The sequence below is a fragment of the Dipodomys merriami genome, unplaced genomic scaffold, assembly GCF_024711535.1.
Source record: "Dipodomys merriami isolate MVZ:Mamm:240054 unplaced genomic scaffold, mDipMer1.0.p SCAF_3, whole genome shotgun sequence".
NCBI classification, from domain to species: domain Eukaryota; kingdom Metazoa; phylum Chordata; class Mammalia; order Rodentia; family Heteromyidae; genus Dipodomys; species Dipodomys merriami.
The window spans coordinates 69,971,994-69,996,279 of record NW_027204492.1 but is presented as its reverse complement, the minus strand read 5'-3'; the positions used below and the strand labels follow the sequence as shown (position 1 = coordinate 69,996,279).

The window sequence follows — 24,286 nt, the reverse complement described above, 5'->3', positions numbered from 1 at the left end:
TCAAGTGAATTTATGAATTTTCACTTTACTATATATTGGGATTGTGATAATTTTGGGAGAATTTATATATCTAACTATGTGAAGCCATCCAATCACTGAACAAAACCTCTCTCTGTCTCTCCTTCCCCCCCTCTGGTTTAGTGGTGTGATTTTTCTTAACATTGTTTTGAAGTTTGTAGTGCACAAGGGCAGCTGTCTTCTCTTCCCATACTCCTTCTTAAAAGCTCTAGCGTCCTTGCCATTTCCCCTTTTCCCAACTCCATATCTTTAACTTAAGGAAGCTGCTGGGCTCCATGTGGCCTCTTTTCCTGCACTATGGCCTGTAAAATATGTTGCAGGTTGCAAGTGAGATAATCTTCTCTGTCTTTCAGCGACTACTGTCTCAAGGCCAGATGGATTCTCAGTGCCTCCGAAACCATTGGTGCATGTGGTTTTAAATTAGTCCCTGTTGCCCTATCTCATCCAGAAAAAAATTGCTGCTTTTATCTTTTCAGAGGACTGTTTTGGTTGTATATACCATAATTATATAAATATGCTTACTTTTTGTATGGTGTGTGCTGGTACTAGGGCTTGAACTTAGGAACTTGCATGCTCTTTCGGCTTACTTGTTTAGCTGACAGTCTACCACCTTAGTCATACTTTCAGTACAGCTTTTTTTTTCTTGGTTATTTTGAAGATGGGTTCTCATGGATTTTTCTACTTGGACTGGCTTTGGAATGTGATCCTCTGAATCTCTGATTTGTGAGTGTTACAGGTTTGAGGCACTGACACCTGGCTATGTTTGCCATTTAAAAAAAAAAAAGAACAACGACTTGAAGTCCATATGTTTTATTTGTTTGTTTTGATTTGATTTGATTGGTTGGTTGTTTTGGTTAGTGGCACTGCAGTTTCAATTCAAGGCCTCTTGCTTGCCACACAGTGGCTTTACCCTAACCGTTTTTTCTTTTATTTATTTTTATTGAAAAGGGGATGAGCTGAGTTACAGTTACATAAGTAAGGCAATAAGTATGTTTCGTTTCTAATTTTATTTTATTGTGAAGGTGCTGTACAGAGGAGTTACAGTTACATGAAGTAAATTTGTTTTCAATCATTGTTATCCCATCCCTCATTATCTCCCTATCCCTCTCCCCCCCAAGTTGTAACGTTTGTATCCAACATAGTGTCAGGTGAGTATCAATATTGCTTTGGTTCATTCGTTGTCCTGCTCTTTCTGTGATTCCCTTTCCCTTCCACATATTGCATTATCTTATCAAAACACGAGGTTAAAGAAAAAACTAAGAGAAAGGAAGAAAAAAATAGAACAATTAAAAAAAAGAACATAGTAGCTAGCAAAATATATTGAAATCCCTCAGACTTGGAGAAGATTTTCACCACCCAAACAACAGACAAGGGTCTCATATCTAAAATATATCTACCGCTCAAGAAATTAAATTCTTCAAAAACAAATCCCCAAAGAAACAACCACCCCATTAAAAAAGTGGGCTAAAGATCTTATGAGAGACTTCTCTGAAGAGGAAATACGAATAGCCAAGAGACACATGAAGAATTGCTCAACATCTCTGGCTATAAAAGAAATGCAAATCAAAACATCATTGAGATTCTTCCTTACACCAGTTAGAATGACCATAATCAAGAAATCTAACAACAACAGATGCTGGTGGGAATGTGGCCAAAGGGGAAAACTGCTACACTGTTGGTGGTAATGCAAACTTGTTCAACCACTCTGGAAAGCAGTGTGAAGTTTCCTCAAAAGACTGAGCATAGAGCTCCCCTATGACCCAACAATCCCACTTCTGGGAATTACCCAAATGATCACAAACAAGGCCACAATAAAGCTACCAGCATGATGATGTTTATATTCCAGCATTATTTACCATAGCTAAGATATGGAACCAACCCAAATGCCCCTCAGTAAATGAATGGATCCAGAAAATGTCGTACATATGCACAATGGAATTCTATGTTTCCATCAGAAAGAATAACATTGCTCCATTCCTAAGGAAATAGAAAGACTTGGGAAAAAAGATATTAAGTAAGCCCAACCCGAAGAAAAGTAGGTTGCATGATCTCCCTCATTTGTAAGGAGTAGAATATGTCTATGATGCTCTAGAGGGGATCTCAATAACTCAACTGCTTAATGCATAGGACCATATATAATGAAGCATATCAACAAGAACTCCAATATATGGAAACAAGAGGTTCATATTAGACACTTTTTTTTAAATGACAAATCAGTTGGGTGCTTAAGGCTCACACCTGTTAATCCTAGCTACTCAGGAGGCTGAGATCTAAGGATCGCAGTTTGAAGCCAGCTGGGAAGGAAAGTCCGTGAGACTCTTATCTCCAATTAACCACCAGAAAAAGCTGGAAGTAGCACTGTGGCTGAAGTGGTAGTATGCTAGCCTTGAACCAAAGAAGGTCAAGGACAGTGCCCAGGCCCTGAGTTCAAGCCCCAAGACTGGCAGAAAAAAGGAGAGAAAGAGGGGGAGAGAGAGAGGGAGAGAGGGAGAGAGAGAGAGAGAGAGAGAGAGAGAGAGAGAGAGAGAGAGAGAGAGAGAGAGAGAGAGAGAGAGAGATCTGCTTATCACGGAAGTTACACATCAACTGGAAGGACTTCCTGAGAAAGGTCTATTTGCTTAGAATTCTGGGAAATAGAGAAAACAAGCTATATGGACATTTGGGGAATGTGCTCCAGGTCTAAGAAATAGTGCAATCTGGTGGCTCATGCTTGTAATCTTAGCTACTGAGGCAGTTGGGGTGTGAAGATCACCTTTTGAAGCCTGCCCAAGTAAGAAAGTTTGTGATTCTCTTATCTCCAGTTAGCTAACCAAAAGCTAGCAGTAGAGATATTGCTAAAGTGCCAGCCTTGAGTGAAAAAGCTGAGAGACAGTACGCATGCCCTGAGTTCAAGCCCCAGTACCAGTACGTAGTATCTGTGTACACAAAAAAGAAGGAATGGAGGGAGGGAGGGAAGGAGGAAGGAAGGAAGAGTCAGTGCAAAGGTGCTCATGTGTTTGTGGTATAACAAGGAATAATTGTAACAACTACTATAAGCAGATGCTTATAAGCAGATGCTTATAAAATGCTTGCTGTTTACACTATGATTAGTTGAGGCAAAACCAGGATAAGACCTAGAGCTATGTCACCTCAATATCCCCCTCTGTTTGCTGCCATGCTAATCTTTTTCCTCACCAACAGGAGGCATATACTGGTTTGTGATTGGTCACACATCTATAGTCCAGCTCATACACCGGCTTCCACGTGTTTTCTTTTCTTTTCTTTTTCTTTTTTTTTTTTTGGTCAGTTGTGGGCCTTAACTTGGGGCCTGGGCACTGTCCCTGAGGTCTCTGGCTCAGGGCTTGTGCTCTACCACTTTGAGCCACAACACTGCTTCTGGTTTTCTGGTGGTTAGTTGGAGATAAGAGTCTCACAGCATTTCCTGTCTGGGCTAGCTTTGAACGATGATCCTCAGATCTCAGCCTCCTGAGTAGCTAGGATTAGAGGTATAAGCCACCAGTGCCCGGCTTCCCATATGTTTTCAATGATGTGGCTTCTATAATGACTCTTGCCTGCAAAATTGCCAGGCTCTGACATTTCTCTTCCCAGTAATCATTGTGGTCAATACTGTTATTCTCACTGGTTGGCTAGGGATCCTTTTCCTCCCTGAGCATATATATGTGTTATCCCAAAGTACGTGTGTGCACTCAGACTGAAAGATCAGTCTCTCAAGAGGAGAAAATCCTGAAGGATACACGAAGCACTATAGAAAAATTCTAATCATGACACCTCCTAAATTTCTCCATAACTCTGTATAGTGTCCAAGGCATTTTGTTTTTGCATTTTGTTTGTAGATAAGATCTCACTTTTTTTTTAAGTCTTCAACTTGCAATTTTTGTACCTATCCCTTCCAAGTGCTGGGATTACAGACATGTACCATCACACCTCTATTTTCTTCAATATATATTGCACCATGACACAAGATTTTAGAAGAACAAAATGACATTGAAGGGGAAATAAGTTTTCCTCATTCTTTTCTCCAGCATTAGACAGATAATATAACCAGGTCTTTTGGCATCCTTTCATAAATAGTGAGTGCCTAAGGGCATAGGAACACATTAGTTGTGTTTGGTATCTCTCTATTTCTTACACTCATCCATATAGAACTCTATAACAGCTTTTTTATATCATTCTCACCCTGTGAAGTGGGCAGTTGCTATCCCCATGTTCCAGATGAGAGTGGGGCCAAGGTTTAGAGAAGGGAGGTAACTTATGTAAAGTCGCCCAGACAGTAAGTGAATCATCACAACTTACTTTCTTTTTTAAATTTTTGGTGCCAGTTCTGGGCTTGACCTCAGGGCCTGGGTGATGTCCCTGAGTTTTTGTGCTGAAGACTAACACTCTACAACTTGACCCACAGCACCACTTATGGCTTTATCAGGTGGTTAATTTATATCAGATATGAGTCTCACAGACTTACTTGCCTGGGCTGACTTCAAACCACAGTCCTTAGATCTCAGCCTTCTTGAGTAACTAGGATTACAGGTGTGAGCCACCAGTGCCCAGAATTCCAACATTTATTTATTTATTTATTTATTTATTTATTTATTTATTTATTTATTTATTTATAGTCAATTTGATTAAACTCTCTGGACTTTCCTGCCCAGGCTGGCTTTGAACTGCAATCCTCAGATCTCAGCCTTCTGAGTAGCTAGTATTACAGGCATGCGCCACTGGTGCCAGGCCATCAAGAACTACCTGTTATCTGCATTCTTCCCTCAGCAATGAAGAGAGCCAAATTCTGTATCTTTCATATGGCAGGAGATGTCTAAATACTTGCTAGTACTTAGAGTGGGTAGGGAAAACCCTGTTTCCTTTAACTGTATTTTTATTATTTACATGCAGATTAGATTAAATACAGTGCAGCAGGTATTGGGGTGGGTCACACTGGGGAGACAACACCTGGTCATAACTGTCACCTGGATGTCTTCCCTACCCCTCCACAGATTTACTTAGGTCCACCTGAGGAAAACACGGCCCCTCCAGTGCCTCCACCTCGTGTGACAGCAAGAAGGCACAAACCAATCACTATTTCCAAGCGCTTGCTTCGAGAAAGGACGGTTTTCTATACGTCCTCCCTGGATGAAAGTGAAGGTCAGTACTGAGATGTCCCTATGGCTTCTGAATGATGGATGAGTAGACACTAAGAGAATACTGCATGTCAGGACTGGACATGTGGCCCTTTTTCTTTACATAGAGCTAGAACTTTTCTATGGGTGAATGCAGTCATAATAGTCAATGTATATATGTGAAAAATGGAACCAGGTAACTTGAAGGGATGGAGTTGGGAGAGATAGGGGAGAATGATGGAAGAGGTGACATTGATCAAAATTCATTGTACTTATAATCTGACATATAGAATTGAGACACCTTTGTACAACTACTTAAAGATAATAAAAAAATTTTAAGTCAGCCAAGAGAAGCAAGTTTCATGCATTTTGCCTAAGGAAGAAATTCAGGTTTTGATAATGGAGAGGACAGGAATAATTTGTAAAGGGAGCTTCCATGATCCTTTACAAGGCCAGTGGAAGACCCAAGCTGTTCTTAGATCCATTCCTTTAATACATTGATTGAAATGTGTGCCTAAGGTGCTTTCTCAGTGTTCTGAGATTTATTATTTTTTGTTTGTGCTGGTCCTGGGGTTTGAACTCAGGGTTTGGGCACTGTTTTTCAGCTTCTTTTTGCTGACGCCTAGTGCTCTACCACTTGAGCCACAGCTCTACCTCTGGCTTTTTGGTGGCTAATTGAAGATAAGAGTCTCACAGACTTTCCTGCCTGGGCTGTCTTTGAACCATGATCCTCAGATCTCAGCTTCCTTAGTAGCTAGTAGATGTGAGCCACTGGCACCCAACTGCTCAGAAATTTTTAAATTCAAATACAGAGAACACGGATTGAATAACTACTATATGCTTTGTAGTGTGCTATGTGTAAGGGGAAAGAATGATATGGTCCTTGACTTCAAGGAGCTTGGAGGATCAAGGAAGATACAGATAGCCACTGCTATTATACTCAACTGCTTTTTATTTGTGCTAATACTGAAGCTTGAACTCAGGACCTCACACTCTTGCTTGCCTGTTTTTGCTCAAGTTGGCACTCTACCACTTGAGCCATTTCTATGCTTCTGGATTTTGCTGGTTAATTGAAGATAAGTCTCATGGACTTTTCTGCTCAGGCTGGCTTTGCATTTTGATCCTCATTTTTCAACCTTCTTAGTAGCTAAGATTATAGGTGTGAGCAACTAGTGCACAACTGCTGTTAGTTTTTTTTGAGTATATACTACAACTATCTATAAAATCTGTAAACATATGATCATTCTGTATTTAAACTTTTGGAGAATGGTTGGGGTATTTTCCAAAGCAGTGTTACATTTTACTTTCCCACCAACAATGAATGAGGGTTCTAATTTCTTTAAATGGTTTAAATAGTTGCTATAGCCTGACTTTTTCATTTGAACCATCCTAAGGGGTTGGGAATCAAGAATCTAATTTAATCATCTGCATTCCTATGTGAGGTAGGTATGTGGAATTCCATTTTATAGTGAAGTCATTGAAGGCTCAGGGAGGGAGAATAGATTGCCTAATTACTAGTGGTACTAAATGACAAAAACTAATTTGTACCCATCTATCTTATGCCAGAGCTCATTTGCCCAGTAGAACATTATGCTTCCTATAATATGCCTCAACAGCATTCTAAGAAGCATGCAATCCTTCTATTCACTCCTGTTCTTCACAAGTAGTAGTTCATTATCTTATCCCCAAATGCATTATTGTCTTTGTAAACATCATTTCAGTAGATATTTCCACCAGCATCATGGATTCCTTTACATCCTAGGTTTAAGCCCTGACCATTCTTTCACCTCAAATATTCTGGCCAAGCTAAATTTGTTTATTTAAAAAAATATATGTTCTTAAATAAATCATGATATTTTACACATAAAGTTCTCATGTATCTCTGGAAGACAAGAACATTTTTATAAGATCTAAATTTTATTCATCATACTTAAAAAGAAAAATTAAAAAACCAATAATTTCTTAAGATCAATGAGCTACTCAAGTGTCTAAATTCTCCTATTATCTCATTAAACTTCTAGAGCCCAACCATGCCTGTAATCCTAGCTATTCACAAATCTGAGATTTAAGCAATATGGTTTGAAGCCAACTCAGACAAGAAAGTCCATGAGACTCTGATATCCAATTAAGCAGCAACAAAGTCAAAAGTGGAGATATGGTTCAAGTGGTAGAGTGCCAACCTTGAATGAAAATGCTAAGGAATAGGTGAGGTCCTAAGTTCAAGCCCCAGTGGTACTGGCATACACACACATATACATACACACCAGGATCAAGATAAAAGCCATGTATAACAATTGGCTGCTACATCTGCCAGGTTTCATTTTGTTGAACAGAATCTATATTCATAGTTACTGAGCTTTGTTCTAAATTTTCTTTTTTTTCTTTTTAAAAAATTATCTTCAAGTAGTCATACATAAGATTTTCCATTTGCTAAAGCAGTTTATGAATATAACACATCTTGATCAATGTTGCCCCTTTCAGCCTTGTCACACCCCCATCCTTCTCCCTCACTCTACCAAGGGATGAGACAGTCTCCTTACTGTAGATGTTAACAACTGGATAAATTCACTGATAGTCTTGTAGTATACTGTTAATCACTTAAAAACCCATTTTGAAAAATTTGAATGTATTTGTAAATTTCCTTTACAGAGTGTCTCTGGTTTGCATGGATGTCGTGTGTGTGTGTGTGTGTGTGTGTGTGTGTGTGTGTGTGTGTGTGTGTGTGTGTGTGTGTGTGTGTGTGTGTGTGTGTGTGTGTGTGTGTGTGTGTGTGTGTGTGTGTGTGTGTGTGTGTGTGTGTGTGTGTGTGTGTGTGTGTGTGTGTGTGTGTGTGACTCCTGGGGCTTAAACTCAGGGCCTGAGTGCTGTCCCTTAGTTTTTTTGCTCAAGGCTGGTGCTTTACCATTTGAGCCACAATGTCACTTCTACTTTTTTTGGAGGGGGGGGGTCCGGTCGTGGGGCCTGAACTCTGGGCCTGGGCGCTGTCCCTCAGCTCTTCAGCTCAAGGCTAGCACTCTACCACTTGAGCCACATCACCACTTCTGGCTTTTTTCTTTTTGCTTATGTGGTGCTGAGGAATCGAACCCAGGGCCTCATGCATGCAAGGCAAGCGTTCTACCACTGAGCCACCTTCCCAGCCTACTTCTACTTTTTTGATGGGTAATTGGAGATAATAAAATCATGAATTTGTCTGCCCCAGCTACCTTTTGATCTCCATTCTCAGATTTCAGCATCCTGTGTAGCTAGTTTACAGAAGAGAACCACTGGCACCCAGCTTTCTCTTTAAGTAAGATGTGGAAGCAATAAAAAGCAGGGTCTAATATCAGAGAAAATTGTAGACCACAAAAGCCAAAGGAAGAACATAAACAGATGACGGAGAGTTTCTTTAACAGGGTAGAGAAAGAAGTTAAATTCTGTTGTGTTTATTAACTTGGAATCTGAGGTAGATAATTAAGAATTAGCTTATGTCTTTATTTAAAAAGGATAAAACATGCAATTGATTGGAGACTTGAAGTCCCTTTTGAATTACAAATCTCTGACTAAAACAGCTTGGTTTATTTGTGTTGCACTGAATCATGATCATGACAAATCATATTCATATTTTGAATCCCCATTTGAATAGGACCTGGGATTTCATATGAATCAGAGAGGACAGAGACTGTTTTGTGAGATGTAATCAGATGGTGCTACAGTGATAGCAATTTCTGGAAATATGTACAAATTTTTAAAATTATATATGCATGTATCAAAATAAAACTTTTTTGTCAGTTGTGGGGCTTAACCTAGGACCTAGACACTCTCCCTGAGCTTTTTTGCTACAGCACCACTTCCAGGTTTTCTGGCTTCAAACCATTGTCCCCAGATACCATACTCCTGAGTAGCTAGAATTACAGGCATGAACAACTAATATCCGGCTAATATCAAACATTTTTAGAGGTCCTTATAGTTTGTTTCTCTTTCCATTTACTCTTTCCAGATGAAATCCAACACTCAACACCCAATGGTACAATCTCCAGCAGCCTAGAACCCCCCAAGCTGCCACAACACCACAAACCCCCTATACAGAGGAGTGGGGAAGCTGATTCTGGGAGAAAGTCCCCTAGCAGGCTTGTTTCTGATGGCAAATTGGAACACTGCCTTGACATGGATGTGGGGAAGTTGACATCCAGGCTACATGATGGAGGGACCAAGGCCACACCAAAGGCCACCAATGGACCTGTGGTAGGCTCTGGTTCTACAAAGACTCCTTCTTTTCATATCAAGAGACCAGCTCCCAGGCCCCTGGTTCAGCACAAGGAGGGTAAGTGCTTGAAAACCTGGGAAACAGAACTGATCCCAACTACTTTATGCCTTGAGAGCCTCCTGGGATTGGAGAGACTCTGTGTGTGTGTGTGTGTGTGTGTGTGTGTGTGTGTGTGTGTGCGTGTGCGTGAGTGCGTGCGTGCGCGCGTGCTTATACACATATGTGTGCACTGTTACTAGGGCTTGAACTTATGGCTTCTTGGTCTTCCCTGGCCTTTTAGCTCAAGATTAGTGCTCTACCACTTGAACCACAGTTCCACTTCTGGTTTTTTGGTGATCAATTGGAAATAAGAGTTTCATGGCAGCTGGTGGCTCACTCCTATAATCCTAGCTACCCAGGAAGCTAAGATCTAAGGATCAAGGTTCCAAGCTAGCCCAGGCAGGAAAGTCTGTGAGATTTTTGTCTCCAGTTAGTTACTAGAACAAAGGGAAGTGGACTTACGGCTCCAAGTGGTAGAGCACTGGCCTTGAGCAGAAAAGCTCAGGGATAGCCCCCCCGCCCCAGCTCAGAGTTCAAGTCCCATGACCAATGCCCCTGTAAAAAGCAGTGTCATGGACTTTCCAGCGCAGGCTGGCCTTTGAACCTTGATCCTCAGATCTCAGCTTCCTGAGTAGCTAGGGTTATAAATGTAAGGATACATTTTGATGCTTTTATTTACTATCATTCCTGTCTCTATCATTGTTTATTAAGTGTCTTCTATGTACCTGGACATTGTGGTAGATGCTGATATGATACTACTTCTTATACTCATTATCCTTCTCTGGAGAATATATTCTTGGAGTTTTTTTCTGTTAGAAATAGGATCCTAGAGATAAATGACATGTTAAAGATTCAAAGCTGGGAACTACAGAGTTACAAGCTAAATCAAACTGGCACAACTTCTGCAAAACTGTGACTTTTTGAAATTATTACAAGCTAAAGATATGGCTGACATCTATAAATTTAGTTGGCTATACCCATGGAGGCTCATGTAGAGAGGTTGGGGCTGAGCCAGCAGGGAGTTTGGAATATATAATTCTTTCAAGATCATATGTTTTAATGGAAAGAATATGGACTGTGGTATCAGAAAGGCTTTATTCCAAATTCTAGCTGTCTTACTTTGTAGCTAGATGACCTTCTAAATGTGTACCTTATGTGTTTATGTCATGTTCTTCTAAAGAAGAGATTGCAAGCATTTCACAAAATAGCCAAATGTAAAAACTTAAAAAAATAATAAGGGTAGGCCAAGGCTGATGCTTGGTAATATACAGTATTTATCTATCATGCGTGGGGCTCCTGGGTTCCATCCCCAGCACCAAATGAAAAAAATTAGTAGGGGAATTTATTTCAGAGCTCTTATTTTTGTGCTGGTACTGGGACTTGAACTCAGAACTTTGTGCTCTTGCTTAGATTTTGGCACTTTACCACTTGTCTGTCTGGACTCTCTTTAAACTATGATTCAATACTGCTATCATCTTGAGACAAAACAGAAGTTAGCAAAATATGGCCCCATGGGCCACATCAAGCCATGACTTCTTTTGTTGTTGTTGTTGTTGTTGGTCTTGGGGCTTGAACTCTGGCCCTGGGTGCTGTCCCTCAGCTCTTCAGTTCAAGGCTTGCACGCTACCACATCAGCCATAGGGCCACTTCCGGTTTTCTGGTGATTTATTGGAGATAAGAGTCTCACAGATGTTTCTGCCCAGGCTGGCTTTGAACTGTGATCCTCAGATCTCAGCCTCCTGAGTAGCTAGGATTACAGGTGTGAGCCATCGGTGCCCAGCTATGACTTCTTTTTATATGATCTATAACCTAATTTCATTTTTTTGATCAGTTGTGGGGCTTGAACTCTGGGCTTGGGCGCTGTCCTTGAGCTCTTCAGCTTAAGGCAAGCAATTGAGCCACAGCACTACTTCTGGTTCTCTGGTGATTAATTAGAGATAAGAGTCTCACGGACTTTCCTGCCTGGGCTGGCTTTGAACTGTGATCCTCAGATCTCAGCCTCCTGAGTAGCTAGGATTACAGGTGTGAGTCAGCAGTGCCTGGCTAATTTCATATTTTTATATTTTGTAATTTTTTTATTGTAAAAATACTGTACAGAGGGGTTACAGTTACATGAGTAAGGTAATGAGTACTTGTCCTATCAAGCATTGTTGCCTCTTTTGTTTATCCCCTACCATCCCTTCCCTCCCCACCTCCCCAACTCCTCCCTCCCCCCCAAAGTTGTAAAGTTCGTTTTCAACATTGTATTACACATCTCATTGTTACAATGGGTCAACCTGTATCCTTATTTCAGCATTTTGTTATTTCCCTTCTCTTCCCCAAATTAGAAAAATGTATATACAAGATGTAGGGCACTAACTAGTATATGTCTGAGACAAGCAGAAATGGTCAGATAAGTTGATGTTAGGTGAAATGAACCCCAAGATAAGGATTCAAATGGTTTTTCTTTATTGCTATTGTTTCTAACATATTTATATGATGATTTCTTTGTTGCTTTGTATGGTCCCCCCCCCCCCCGGTATAACCCCTGTTTTCACTGTATTTGATGTTGGTATAATTTGTGAAGGAGAAGGGAAAAACAAATTGTTTAAATAGGGATACTGGTGGACCAATTGCAACAATGAGATGTACAAGATGTTATGTCAAAAAATGAACTTTACAACTTTGGCAAGGTGGGGGAAAGGGGGATGGGAGTGGGGGGGTGGAGATAGGAAGGGATGGGAAGGGGAAACAAAGGAGGCAACAATGCTTGATACGAAATGTACTCATTACCTTATCCATGTAATTGTAACTCTTCTGTATGGTATTTTCACAATTAAAAAAAATTTAAAAAAGATATATGGCACTGACATCAAATACAGTGAAAACAGGTTATCCCATAGGGGAAGAACATACAAAAGAAACAAAAAAAATCACATAGTATATTTTAAATACGTTAAAAACAATAGCAAGAAAGAAAATAAACAGTTCTGTCCCTATCTTGGGGTTTATTTCACTAAACATCATCTTATATGGTCATATATACATAGCTTTTGACCTTTTCTGCTTGTCGTAGACATATACTAGTTATTGCAAGTAAGGAAAACCATGGGAGCTATGTTTCTTTGGTCCTGGCTTACTTCACTAAATACTATTTTTTCCAACTCTTTTCATTTCCTAACAAATGGGGCGATGTCATTCTTTGTGACTGAGGCGTAGAATTCCATTCATCTACTGAGGGACATCTGGGTTGGTTCCATATCTTAGCTATGGTAAATAATGCTGCAATAAACATAGTTGTGCTGGTAGCTTTGGTATAGCCTTTTTTGTGATTAGGTGAATGCCGAAAAGTAGGATTGCTGGGTCATAGGGGAAGTCTTTTGAGGAACTCCATACTGCTTTCCAAAGTGGTTGAACAAGTTTATATTCCCACCAACAATGCAGTAGGATTCCCTATTGGCCACATCCCCTCCAGTGTCTGTTGCTATTAGATTTCTTGATTATAGCCATTCTAATTGGGGTGAGGTGGAATCTCAATTTTGGTTTGATTTCCATTTCTTTTATGGCTAGAGAAGTTGAGCATTTCTTCATGTGTCCATTGGCCGTTCTTATTTTCCCTTCAAACAAGTCTCTCTTTAAATCTTTAGCCCACTCAATTATTGGTCAGTTGTTTCTTTGAGAATTTGTTGTTGGGGATTTAATTTTTTGAGCTCTAATTACATTTTAGATATGAGACTCTTGTCTGTTGTATGGCTAGTGAAGATCTTCTCCCAATCTGTGGGCTTTCTATTGATCTTGCTAGCTATGTCCTTTGCCATGCAGAAGCTCTGCAGCTTCATGCAATTCCTATTTGTCCAACCTTTCTTTGATTTTCCAGAGCCCTTTTTTTAAAAAAATGTTTTATTCCATATATAGAATTGGATACTCTGTCCTGTTATATCTTCCCTTGAATTTTAAAAATTATATGATTAAACTTTTATTATCTTTAAGTAGTTGTACAGAGTTGCCATTTCACAGTGAAGTTTATGAATACTATGCATCTTTTTAAATGAAATTATCTCCTAACCGAATCTAACTTTATCTTTATTTATTCATTATGTATTATCTTGAAGTAAATTTTAGAAAGGGATTTCAGTATAGCATGTCAGTTTGCAGGTACAATGCACCTTGATCAATGTCATTCCTCCCATCCTTCTGCACATCTGTTGGCTTGAAGAAACTAATTTTTGCATACTTAAAAATACTTGTTCAATTTTAGTTATTTTTCCTAATTTTATATACTCACTTTTTACAATTATAAACTACACACCTACAAAAAAATGATAGAATGTATCATTGCAAAATGTACACTTCATCCAGATTAGCCAATAATTATCATGATCCTTCACATGGTATTTCTCCTGTGAGCTTCTGCCTCCATTTTCTCCTTTCTCTCCCTTTCACTACCTCCCCTTCTCCCTTCCTACTCTCATCATAAGCTTTCCCAGATCCTTCGCTCCCTCTTCATATGTATCTGTAGATATGTAAAAAATTTTTAAACTATTTGAAATTATAATGTATGCATAATTATATTTCAGGAGGCAGATCTAAAAACAAAGATATCCTTTATATATAAATAAAGAGATGGTAGGGGAAAAACAAAGCTAGAGGTAACAATACTTGATAGGAAATGTACTTATTACCTTACTCATATAATTGTAACCCCTGTACACTCTTTTTACAATAAAAACGTATTAAAAATAAAATAAAATAGTAACAAATTTAAACATTACTGAATAGAATTTTTCTGTATCTTACGTAGTTCTACAACTTTTTGTAATTTACTGTACAATATTTTATAGATATTTAAATGAAATATACTCAAAGAATATTTCTGTAAAATGTTATTTAAAGGTTTTATGTAGTATAAACAACTTAAGTTTCCTTATATATAAAAATAACCTATATGTAAATGACAAAATTTTCTATATTCATTCAGCTAATTTAGATTGTTGACTGATTTGTACAACTTTATTGTGCTCTTTACTCTTTGTCTACTGTTTAAAGCTAGATATTTTCTTGATGGTGTTGTCTGTTTTGGTTTTGGTTTTGTGCCAATACTGGGGCTTGAACTTAGGGTCTTTGCATTATCCCTTAGCTTTTTTTTGCTCAAGGCTAGCATGTTAACATCTGAGAGAAAGCTACACTTCAGTCTTTTTGGTGGTAAATTGGAGATATGAGTCTCATGGAGTTTTCTTCCTGTGGTAGATTTGAACTGTGATCCTCAGGGCTTAGCTGGAGAATGGCAAGTATAACAGGTGTGAGGCATCAGTACCCAGCTTCTAGCTAAATTTTGAAGTAGATTAGGTTAATTCTTATATACGTTATTATTTTGCAGTCATTTTGAATGAGTTTTTTTTTCATTAATTTCCCTTTCTGCTTGTACATTATTGGGTTAATTTTGTATCCTGCTACTTTGCTGAAGTGGTTTATAAGCTCTAAGAGTTTGGGGATGACGGTTTTGGGATTGTTAAGATATAAAATCATGTCATCTGCAAAAAGGGATAGTTTAACTTCTTCCTCCCCTATGCAGATCCCTTTAATGTCTTTTTCTTGCCTTATTGCTCTGGCTAGGGATTCCAGAACTATATTGAAGAGGGGTCATCCTTGCCTTGTTCCTGTTTTTAGGGGAATTGGTTGTAGTTTTTCCCCATTAAGTATGATATTGGCCGTTGGTCTGTCATATAAGGCTTTTATTATTTGAAGAAATGTTCCTTCTATTCCTATTTTTTCCAGAGCTTTTAACATCAATGTGTGTTGTATTTTATCAAAAGCCTTTTCTATGTCAGTGGAGATAATCATGTGGCTCTTGACCTGGAATCTGTTGATGTGATGGCTTACATTTATTGACTTACATATGTTAAACCATCCTTTCATCTCTGGGATGAAGCCTACTTGATCATAATGTATGATTTTTTTGTATGTTTCTGGATTCTGTTGGCTAAAATTTTATTGAGTTGCTTTGCATCTGTGTTCATCAAAGAGATTGGTCTATACTTCTCTTTTTTTGTTGGATATTTGCTTGGTTTAGGGGTGAGTGTGATATTGCTTCATAGAATGAGTTTGGGATTGCTCCTTCTGTTTCTGTTTCTTGAAAGAGCTTGAGTATGGGTATTAGTTCCTCTTTAAAGGTCTTGTAGAATTCCGTAGTGAATCCATCTGGTCCTGGGCTTTTCCTTGTTGGAAGACTTCTGATTGCTTCCTCTATATCATTGTAGATTATTGGCTTATTTTATTGATTTATTTCTTCTTGGTTCAGTTTGGGCAATTTGTATTTTTCTAGGAATTCATCCATTTCTGCTAGGTTTTCCTTCCTTAGTGAGTATAGAGTCTGGAAATTGTTCTTTATAATTGTTTGGATGTCTTGGATGTTTGTTGTAATTTTTCCTGTGGCATCCCTGATATTGATTTGGGTCTCCTCTCTTCTTTTTTTAGTTAATCTTGCCAGAGGTCCCTCAATTTTATTGATTTTTTTTAAACCAGCTTTTCGTTTTATAAATTTTATTATAGTTTTCTTAGTATCTAACTCATTAATTTCAACTCTTGTTTTGGTTATCTTGCTCCATCTAGCCATATAGGTTTAACTTTTTCTTGTTTCTCTAGCAGTTTTAGTTGCACTATGAGATTGTTTATTTGGTCTCTCTGTTTTCTTGATGTGTACACTGAGAGCAATAAATTTGCATCTCAGGAATGCTTTTGCCATATCCCACAGGTTTCTTTGTGATGTATATTCATTTTCATTGAATTGTAGGAACTTTTTAATTTCTTTGATTTCTTCTGTTGCTTTAATTTTTATGTTTAATTTTCATGTGTTTGAGTATTTTGTACTGTATGCTTTGTTATTGAGAACTATCCTGATTCCACTATGGTCAGCTAGAACACAGGGGATTATGTCGATCCTCTTGTATTTGCTTAAATTCCATGTATGAATTAGGATATGATCTATTTTGGAAAAAGTTCCATGAGCTGCTGAGATGAATGTGTATTGAGTTGTTGTTGGGTAGATAGCTTGGTATATGTCAGTTAATTCAGCTTGATATATGACAGCACTTTATTTGGAAATGTCTTTGCCAGTTCTTTAGTTGGCAGATAGACTTGTACTTTGGTGAGAGTGGACTATTAAAGTCTCCTAGTATTATTATATTTGGATCTATTTTTTCCTGTGAGTCTGAGAGTATTTGCTTAACATATTTGGGTGCACCAGTGTTTGGGGAGTATAGGTTGACAATGGTGATATCCTCTTCTTGAATTGTTCCCTGTATTAATATATAGTGACCTTCTCTGTCTTTTCATAATGATTTTAATGTAAAGTTTGTTTTATCAGATATCAGGATGGTGACTCCTGCTTTCTTACTGGGGGCATTTGCAAGGTAGATCTTCCTCCATCCTTTCACTTAGAGTTTGCTTTTTCTTTGGCTTTGAGGTGGTCTCTTGAAGATAGAAAATAGATGGATTTTGTTTTCTGATCCAATCTGCAATTCTTTTTCTTTTGTTTAGTGAGTTGAGTCCATTAATGTTTATGATTATTATAGAGAGGTGTATTGTGCTGCTTGTCATTTTCTTACTTCCCTAAGTTTTTCTTCTTTTTCTTTCCTCCTGTGTTTACTAAGTTGGTCTCCTAGCGATATCTTTCTGGTATGGATCCCTGATCTTGACTGTTTGCTTCAAATGTCAATACCCCTCTTAATATTCTTTGTAATGCTGGCTTATTGTTTATGAGTTCATTTAGTTTTTCTTTACTATTAAAATTTTTAGTTTATCCATCAAATGTGAATGCTAGCTTTGCTGGATATACCAGTCTGGGCTTGCAGTTATTGGTTCTCAGGGTTCAGATGGTACTTTCCCAGCATTCAGTGTCTGTGTGGAGAGATCTGCAGTGATTCTAATTTTTTCCCATTGTAGTATAGCTCCTTCTTTGCTTTTGCTGCATGCAAGATTGTTTCTTTATTGCTAAAATCTAGCATTTTTACTATAATGTGCCTAGCAGTGTTCCTCCTGGAATCCTGCTTGTTAGGTGTGCTGTAAGCCTCTGTTACATCTGTAAGATTTTCTCTGTTAAGACTGGGGACATTTTCAGTGATGATCTTATTGAGTAAGTGTTACATTCCTTTATTCTGGTATTCCTCCCCTTCATCCACCCTGATTATACAAAGGTTAAATTTCTTGGCACCGTCTGCTTGTTTTGGGACATCCCTTTGGCAAATTTTGAGTGTCTTTTCCATAAATGTGACTTTTTTTTCCAGTGCCTTCATTTTGTCTTCAGTATTTGTTATTCTATTTTCCATTTCATTTACTCTATTAACTGTGGCTTCCATTGCGGTTTGAATGGAGGAAATGGAATTTTGTGTGAAGTTGAACCATTTATAATTTCTGTGTTGTTTCTCAGAGTATTACTCTCAACCTTTAGCAAGGTGTGTACTACATCTATTTTTGAGTACAGTTCTTGTTTGAAGCCCTGGATTGCTTTTGTTATTTCATACCTTTGTTCTTGAAATTTCTCATCTGTTTCTCTCTTTAATACTTGAGTCATTGCCTCTATCATCTATTGAATGTATTGTTTGTCTTCCATTTCTTTTTTGCTTCCACTGGCATTCTCCCCTCGGTGGTTGCTGGCCTTTGGGTCTGGTTTGCTGTCTTGACCATTTGACGAATCTTGTAATTTTTCACTGTGATTTTCTCATATGGATTCAGGATTATTGAAGACCAATTCCAGACTCACTGTTTTGGTGAGTGGGTGGCTACCTTTGCTAGGTTCTGGATTTGTTCCTGTATCAATTGATGTAGCTTGCTCTCGGCACTGGGCTGGTTGAGAGTGCTTTACCTGGCCTCAGTTCTGTTGTGGGGAGAGGCCTTTCCAGCTGCTGGTCTGACCCACGTAGGGCTTATTTTGGTGGACAGACACACTCTGCCCTCTGCTGGGGTGCTCAGCTCCTCACCAGTCAGGAACAAGTAATTAAGACAGCTTGGGCTCCCACCTGGGACACAGGTAGGGCTTGTTTTGGTCAGCAGACACACTCCACCCTCTGCTTCAGTGAGCAATCAAATCTTGACCAGTAAGGGACAAGCGGTTAAAATAGCTCGGGTTCCTACCTGGGACACAGGTAGTGCTCCTTCAGCTGCCTACTGGAGATCTCAGGCAGTTCTTGCCTTCAGTCAAGGACCAGCAGCCTAGAGTGCTTGCATTTTCTCCCAGGGGCACTCTTGGTCAAACCTGGTGGGCTGGGTGTGCTTGCTGGTTGCTGGTGTGCTTGCACAGTTCCCAGCTTCTGTAGGACCTGTATCCCAGTTGGTGGAGGAGGGGGGAGGGGTCCAAGTCAAGTTTTGGGGTGTTGTTATCACCAGCACTGTTCTCCCATGGCAAGGGGTAGGGGGGTGTGTCCCCTGTGAGGTACTCACTTGTCCTGGTGCTGGTTGGGGGCTATCCAGCGGTACTGTGGCATATCGATATTTTTTGTGTGCTGTAGGAGACTGGTCATCACCATGTTCCGCATTTTTTGATATGCTTGTGGATGTGCTGGGTAGTAGTGCAGGCTTGTTCTGTGTTTTAGTCTCTGCCACTGTTCTTGCTGTCCGGGTCAGAGTCATGCAGATGTTTTTTTCACTGTTCTTCTACAGGTCGGACTGCTGTGGTTCTGGGGTTCCCTACTGCCTTGGCCCTGGGCTGGAGTAGAGAGACACTTTGCATAGGGTCTGGGTTCCCTGGCTGCTGCTGCTGGGGCCAGGTCACTTTGCGGGTCTGGGGTCCCCTCCAGCCTCTCCCCAGGTTCAGGCCACTTCCAAGGGCCGGGGCAGAGGTCGCATCATGTGTCTGGGCTCTGCTGCCGCAGCCTCTGCCACTCCTGTTCGGGCCACTTCGGTGAGCCAGGGCAGAGGTGCGCATCGCGGGTCTGGGGTCTTCATGCTGATTCTGAGCTCTGCGTTTTCTGTTTGCATTCTCTGGGTTGGTGCTGGCTCTTGGGACTCTTCTAGGTGGTCTTGGGACCCTTGTGGCTCTGTGATCCCTGGTGAGCCCTGGGCCGGGCCACTTGGGCAGCTCGGTGTAAAGCCCTGCTGCCAGCAAGGGGTAGGGGAAGTTCTTCCCACTTTACCACCTTTGTGTCGTTTCTGAAGTTTTTTTTCTTTTTCTTTTTTTCACTTCCTCTATTTCTCTGAGTATTTGCCTTTTTGTTGCTGTCAGTCTCTTGGAGAAACGGAGCATTGGAGAGCTGTGGTGTTTCCCTACTTTTCCGTCCCCATCTTGGCCCCTCCAGTACTATACATCTTGATCAATGTTACCATTTTCAGCATACCTACCCATCCCTCCCAACCTACCTCTTCTTTCACTTTTCTTACTTTTTTGTTAGTCATGGGGCCTGAACTCTGGGCCTGGGCACTGTCCCTCAGCTCTTCAGCTCAAGGCTAGTACTCTACCACTTGAGCCACAGTTCCACTTCTGCCTTTTTCTGCTTAAGTGGTATTGTGGAATCAAACCCAGGGCTTCTTGCATGCAAGGCAAGCACTATACCACTGAGCCATCTTCCCAGCCTTACTTTTCTTACTTTTATAGGGTATATATTGAATTCTTGACTATATTCTTCCTTTCTCCTCTTCATTGTTCTACACCTTATACTCTTGTTTCACTTCATATCATATAAATGTTTTTTCCTTTTCTCTCTGAGTTTTATGAGTGGAAAAATTAAGGTTCAGAAACATGAAATGACTTGTCTAGGCTGTAAGATGCAGAGATGGGGGCCTAACCCTAAACTTCTTAGGTCCAAGGTTATGATTTGTTTTGGTGTCTATACTGAGGTTTGAACTTAGGGCTTCAGTGGTCTCCATGAGTTTTTTTTGCTCACAGTTGGTGCTCTACCACTTGAACCACAGCTCAACTTTTGACTCTTTTGGTGGTTAGTTGGAGATAAGAGTTTCATGGACTTTCCTGCCCAGGCTGTCTTCCACTTGCAATCCTTATAGCTCAGCCTCCCAAGTACAAGACCCTCTTCTTTCCATTTGATCTCATGTCAGTCCTGGCTTTTCAAAAGGCAAGTGTGTGTAGTTCTGTAGAGGGGTTTAGGTTTTCCCTTCAGGGATTGATGAGTAAAGAGAGTTACATGCTATCTGGTTTCATGTCTTTGCATATTTGTTCACCCATGGTGCTATGTGATTGGAGAGACAAGGGTTCTGGTCTTGCCTTCCAAAGGTTCACAGGGAGGCTAGCATGCACCCAATCTCAGCTCAGTGTGATTTGTGTTTTAGTAGGGATGAGAATGAATTTCAGGAAGAACATGAGTAAAGGAGCCTTTCTTTCTGTTCATGATATTGAGATTCTAATGGAGGGCCCAGCACATACTAGGGACCAATAACACATGAGGTTCAGAGCACTTCACAGCTCTTTTCCTCTTGTCTTGAGAGAAACGACTTCATCTGGTGGGGTACTCCTGGGCTTGGAGGAAGGATACTTGTAAGGCCTTGCTCAGTCACTGGGCCATCAATTCTCCACTGGGATGACTCATGCTATGAGTGGCATTTGTATCTGCTTAAAAGTATTAGGAGCAGACTTGCTCTTGCATTAATGGATGTTGCTGGCCATTATCCACATTTTCTTGTTTGGACTCATTAAGTTTTAATAATCTACAGTTTGGTTTTCATTTCTCTGCTTTTCCTGGAACCTAAGTCTACATTGTTCCACACTGATAATTAATGGCTGAGGGAGAAAGAAGGCTTAAATTTGAGCAGTGAGCATGGATAAGTACCTTAGAAAGAAGTCAGTCTTAAAAACTAAAGGAATCTACAGGAGGGAGCAGTGTCCCCCTACTCTATGCTCTCTGGTTGGGTGGAGATAGATATAAGGAATAGCAAAATAAAGTTGCTTGGGGTAGATAGGACCAATAGGACCCAGGAAATCTTTAGATGCTCAGATTTTTTTTTTGCCAGTCCACGGGCTTGAACTCAAGGCCTAGGCACTGTTCCTGAGCTTCTTTTGCTCACAGTTAGCACTCTACCACTTGAGTCACAGAGCCACTTCTGGCTTTATCTGTTTATGTGATTCTGAGGAATTCAACCCAGGGTTTCCTGCATGCTAGGAAAGCACTCTAACACTAAGCCACATTCCCAACCTTAAGATTCTTTGGTTGTTATCATTTCATAGACAGATAGGATTGGGGAGAGGGACCAAATTTGTAGTGAAGGTCAGGTTGAAGACAAAAGTTACAAAAGAAATGAATCCAGGAGCTGGTGGCTCACACCTATAATCCTAGCTATTCAGGAGGCTGAGATCTGAGAATTGCAGTATGGCAAGCCAGAGCAGAAAAGTTTATGAGACTCTTTTTTCCAATTAAGCCGGAAAAGGGAGATATGGCTTAAGTGCTAGAGTACCAGCCTTGAGCAAAAATGCTAAGGGATAGCATCTGAGCATTGGGTTCTAGTGCCAGTAAAATACACACACACACACACACACACACACACACACACACACACACACACACACACACACACACACGAAAGATAGAATAGAAGGTATGGTACAAATTGTTTCAACTTCAGAAAGTGACAGGCTCATATCTATAATCCTAGTTGCTCAGGAGATTGAGATCTGAGGATTGCAGTTCGATTCCAGGACAGGCAAGAAAGTTCACAAAAGACTTTCAGCAATTAACTACCAAATAGCTGGACATAGAGCTGTGGCTCAAGTGATAGAGCTCTAGCCTTGAGCAAAAACCTAAAGGACAGTGTCCAGGCCCTGGGTTTGAGCCCCAGTACTGGCACCAAGACAAAGAGAGAAAGGAGGAGAGAAGAAGGAGGAGAGAAAGATATAAAGGAAGTACACTTTGGAAATATAGTTTGGTAGAAAGAGTAAACCATAGGTTCAAGACACTTCCAGATGTTTTATTCTGCTTTGCCTCTTTTTAGCTACTGGACTTTGGACTTCTCTCTCCAACTCATTTTTAAGATTCTAGAGGGGGCTTAGAGGTAGAGTGCTTACCTAGCATGCATGAAGTCCTGGGTTCGATTCTTTAGTACCACATAAACAGAAAAAGCTGTAAATGGTGCTGTGGCTCAAGTGGTAGAGTGATAGCCTTGAGTAAAAGAAGCTCAGGGATAGTGTCCAGGCCCTGAGTTCAAGCTCCCCGACTGGCAAAAAAGACCCCAGAGGGACTCTCAGATTCTGTAAGTCTGAGGATAAAAGTCCTTATAAAATTCCCAGAGCATTGAACACTTTAAACTTTAGGTGAAAATAATAACCTTAAAACTTGTGGGGATATCATGGTTATATATTGTGTAGACCACAGCTGGAGATCTTAAGGAACAAAAACTTTTTTCATTGTCTCTTTCTTGTGCTAGTCCTGGGGCTTGAACTCAGGACCTGGCCATCGTACCTGAGTTTTTATGCTCAAGGCTATGTTTCACCACTTGAACCACAGCTCCACATCCAGCTTTGTAGTGGTTAATTGGAGATGAAGGTCTCAGGACTTTCTTGTGTAGGCTGGTTTCAAACCATGGCCCTCATATCTCAACCTTCTGAGTAGCTAGGATTACAGGCATGAGCCACTAGCTCATGTTTCATTAACCCTGTTTCATTAGCCTTCTGACAGACTGAATGAACTACATTTTTTATCTACTCAGTAAATATTATTTGTCAGCTATATGCAAAGCAATTTACTTTATTATCTGGGAAGGACACAGATTAAATCCCACCTGGGTCTTGCTTCCAAGTTGAGAGAGAGGATAGAGAGAGGACAGACACATACACAGAGAGAGAGAAAGAGAAAAAGACAAAGTACAGGATTCCAAGTACAAAACAACCAGTGCCTTAAGAACTAGGGACAGGAACTTGAAGTATTTTAGGTCCTAAGAGACATAGCACTTAAGCTGATGCAAATTTGGGCATGTGGGAAATGGATAAAGAGCATCTCGGAAAGAGATGATTAACTGTAAGACATGTACATGGGACAATAAATAATACTGTTTGTCTGGACTGTAGGATATAGAAAGAATGGTAAAAGTTTTAGATCCTAAAAGACAGCTGAAGCCAAATGGAAGAGAGTGGTTGAATGCCAGGTTAAATATTTTTGGGTGCACTCGGCAGGCAACAAGGAGCCATGGAATCTAAATTTGTTCCAGAGAGAGAGGCAGAGAGATAACACTGAAAGAATCAGAGAGAGAGAGAGAGAGAGAGAGAGAGAGAGAGAGAGAGGCAGAAACACAGAGAGACAGACACAGAGAGACAGAGAAAGATACACAGAGGAAGAGAGATTAGACAGAGAGACACATGGAGAGACAGAGACACAGGGAGACTAAAAGAAATACATACATACAGAGAGAGAGAGAGATGGGGCTTACAGTACTTCCAGAGCAGCATTTAAGGGCAACAGAGAGAGAAGAGGTAGAGCTCTACAAACTTGGATCATAAACTGAAAAGCAATCCAACCCCATATTGTACTGGTAAAGAAATGATCTGCTCACAGTTATGCAAGTTAGTTTTAGTACCAACACTAGACTCCAGGTTCTTGACTCCCAGTTATATGACTTCTCCCTGCCTGCCTTACCAGTTTGTCATTGTGGCTTAACTGTGACTGAGACAAATTATAGAGGCAAGAAAGGACAACACTGGGGTCTTTTAGCCAAGAAAACTCTTTGCTGCTACTTCAAAGCTTGACTTGTAATGAATCATAAAGTTGAAGCTATAAATAAAAGGACTAGATAGATACAAAATTAATGATGTTTGTTTTATAAGGCCCTAGGTTGATGTCCATTCTGAAGTGGCTATAATTTAGGAATAAATAAGGTTCAGATTGGGGATGCCATCTGGTTCACTCATCAAGTGAAGTGACAGCCTTGTTATGGACATGACTTCAGGTAGAAATGTTTTCAGACTCCGACA

The 24,286-nt window shown here is 40.1% G+C and overlaps 1 protein-coding gene across 6 annotated transcripts in view; it reads left to right on the top strand.

Moving 5' to 3' along the window:
- The window catches only part of Ophn1 (oligophrenin 1), a 323,759-nt gene that overhangs the window by 277,019 nt on the left and 22,454 nt on the right, over positions 1 to 24,286 (top strand). For 5 of the 6 annotated variants that reach the window (XM_070040238.1, XM_070040237.1, XM_070040233.1 and 2 more), the window contains 2 exons: positions 5,004 to 5,151; positions 9,103 to 9,426. In XM_070040238.1, the coding sequence (XP_069896339.1) occupies positions 5,004 to 5,151; positions 9,103 to 9,426 (472 nt within the window). The remainder of the gene's footprint in view (positions 1 to 5,003; positions 5,152 to 9,102; positions 9,427 to 24,286) is intronic. The other variant, XM_070040239.1, reaches the window with a different exon arrangement.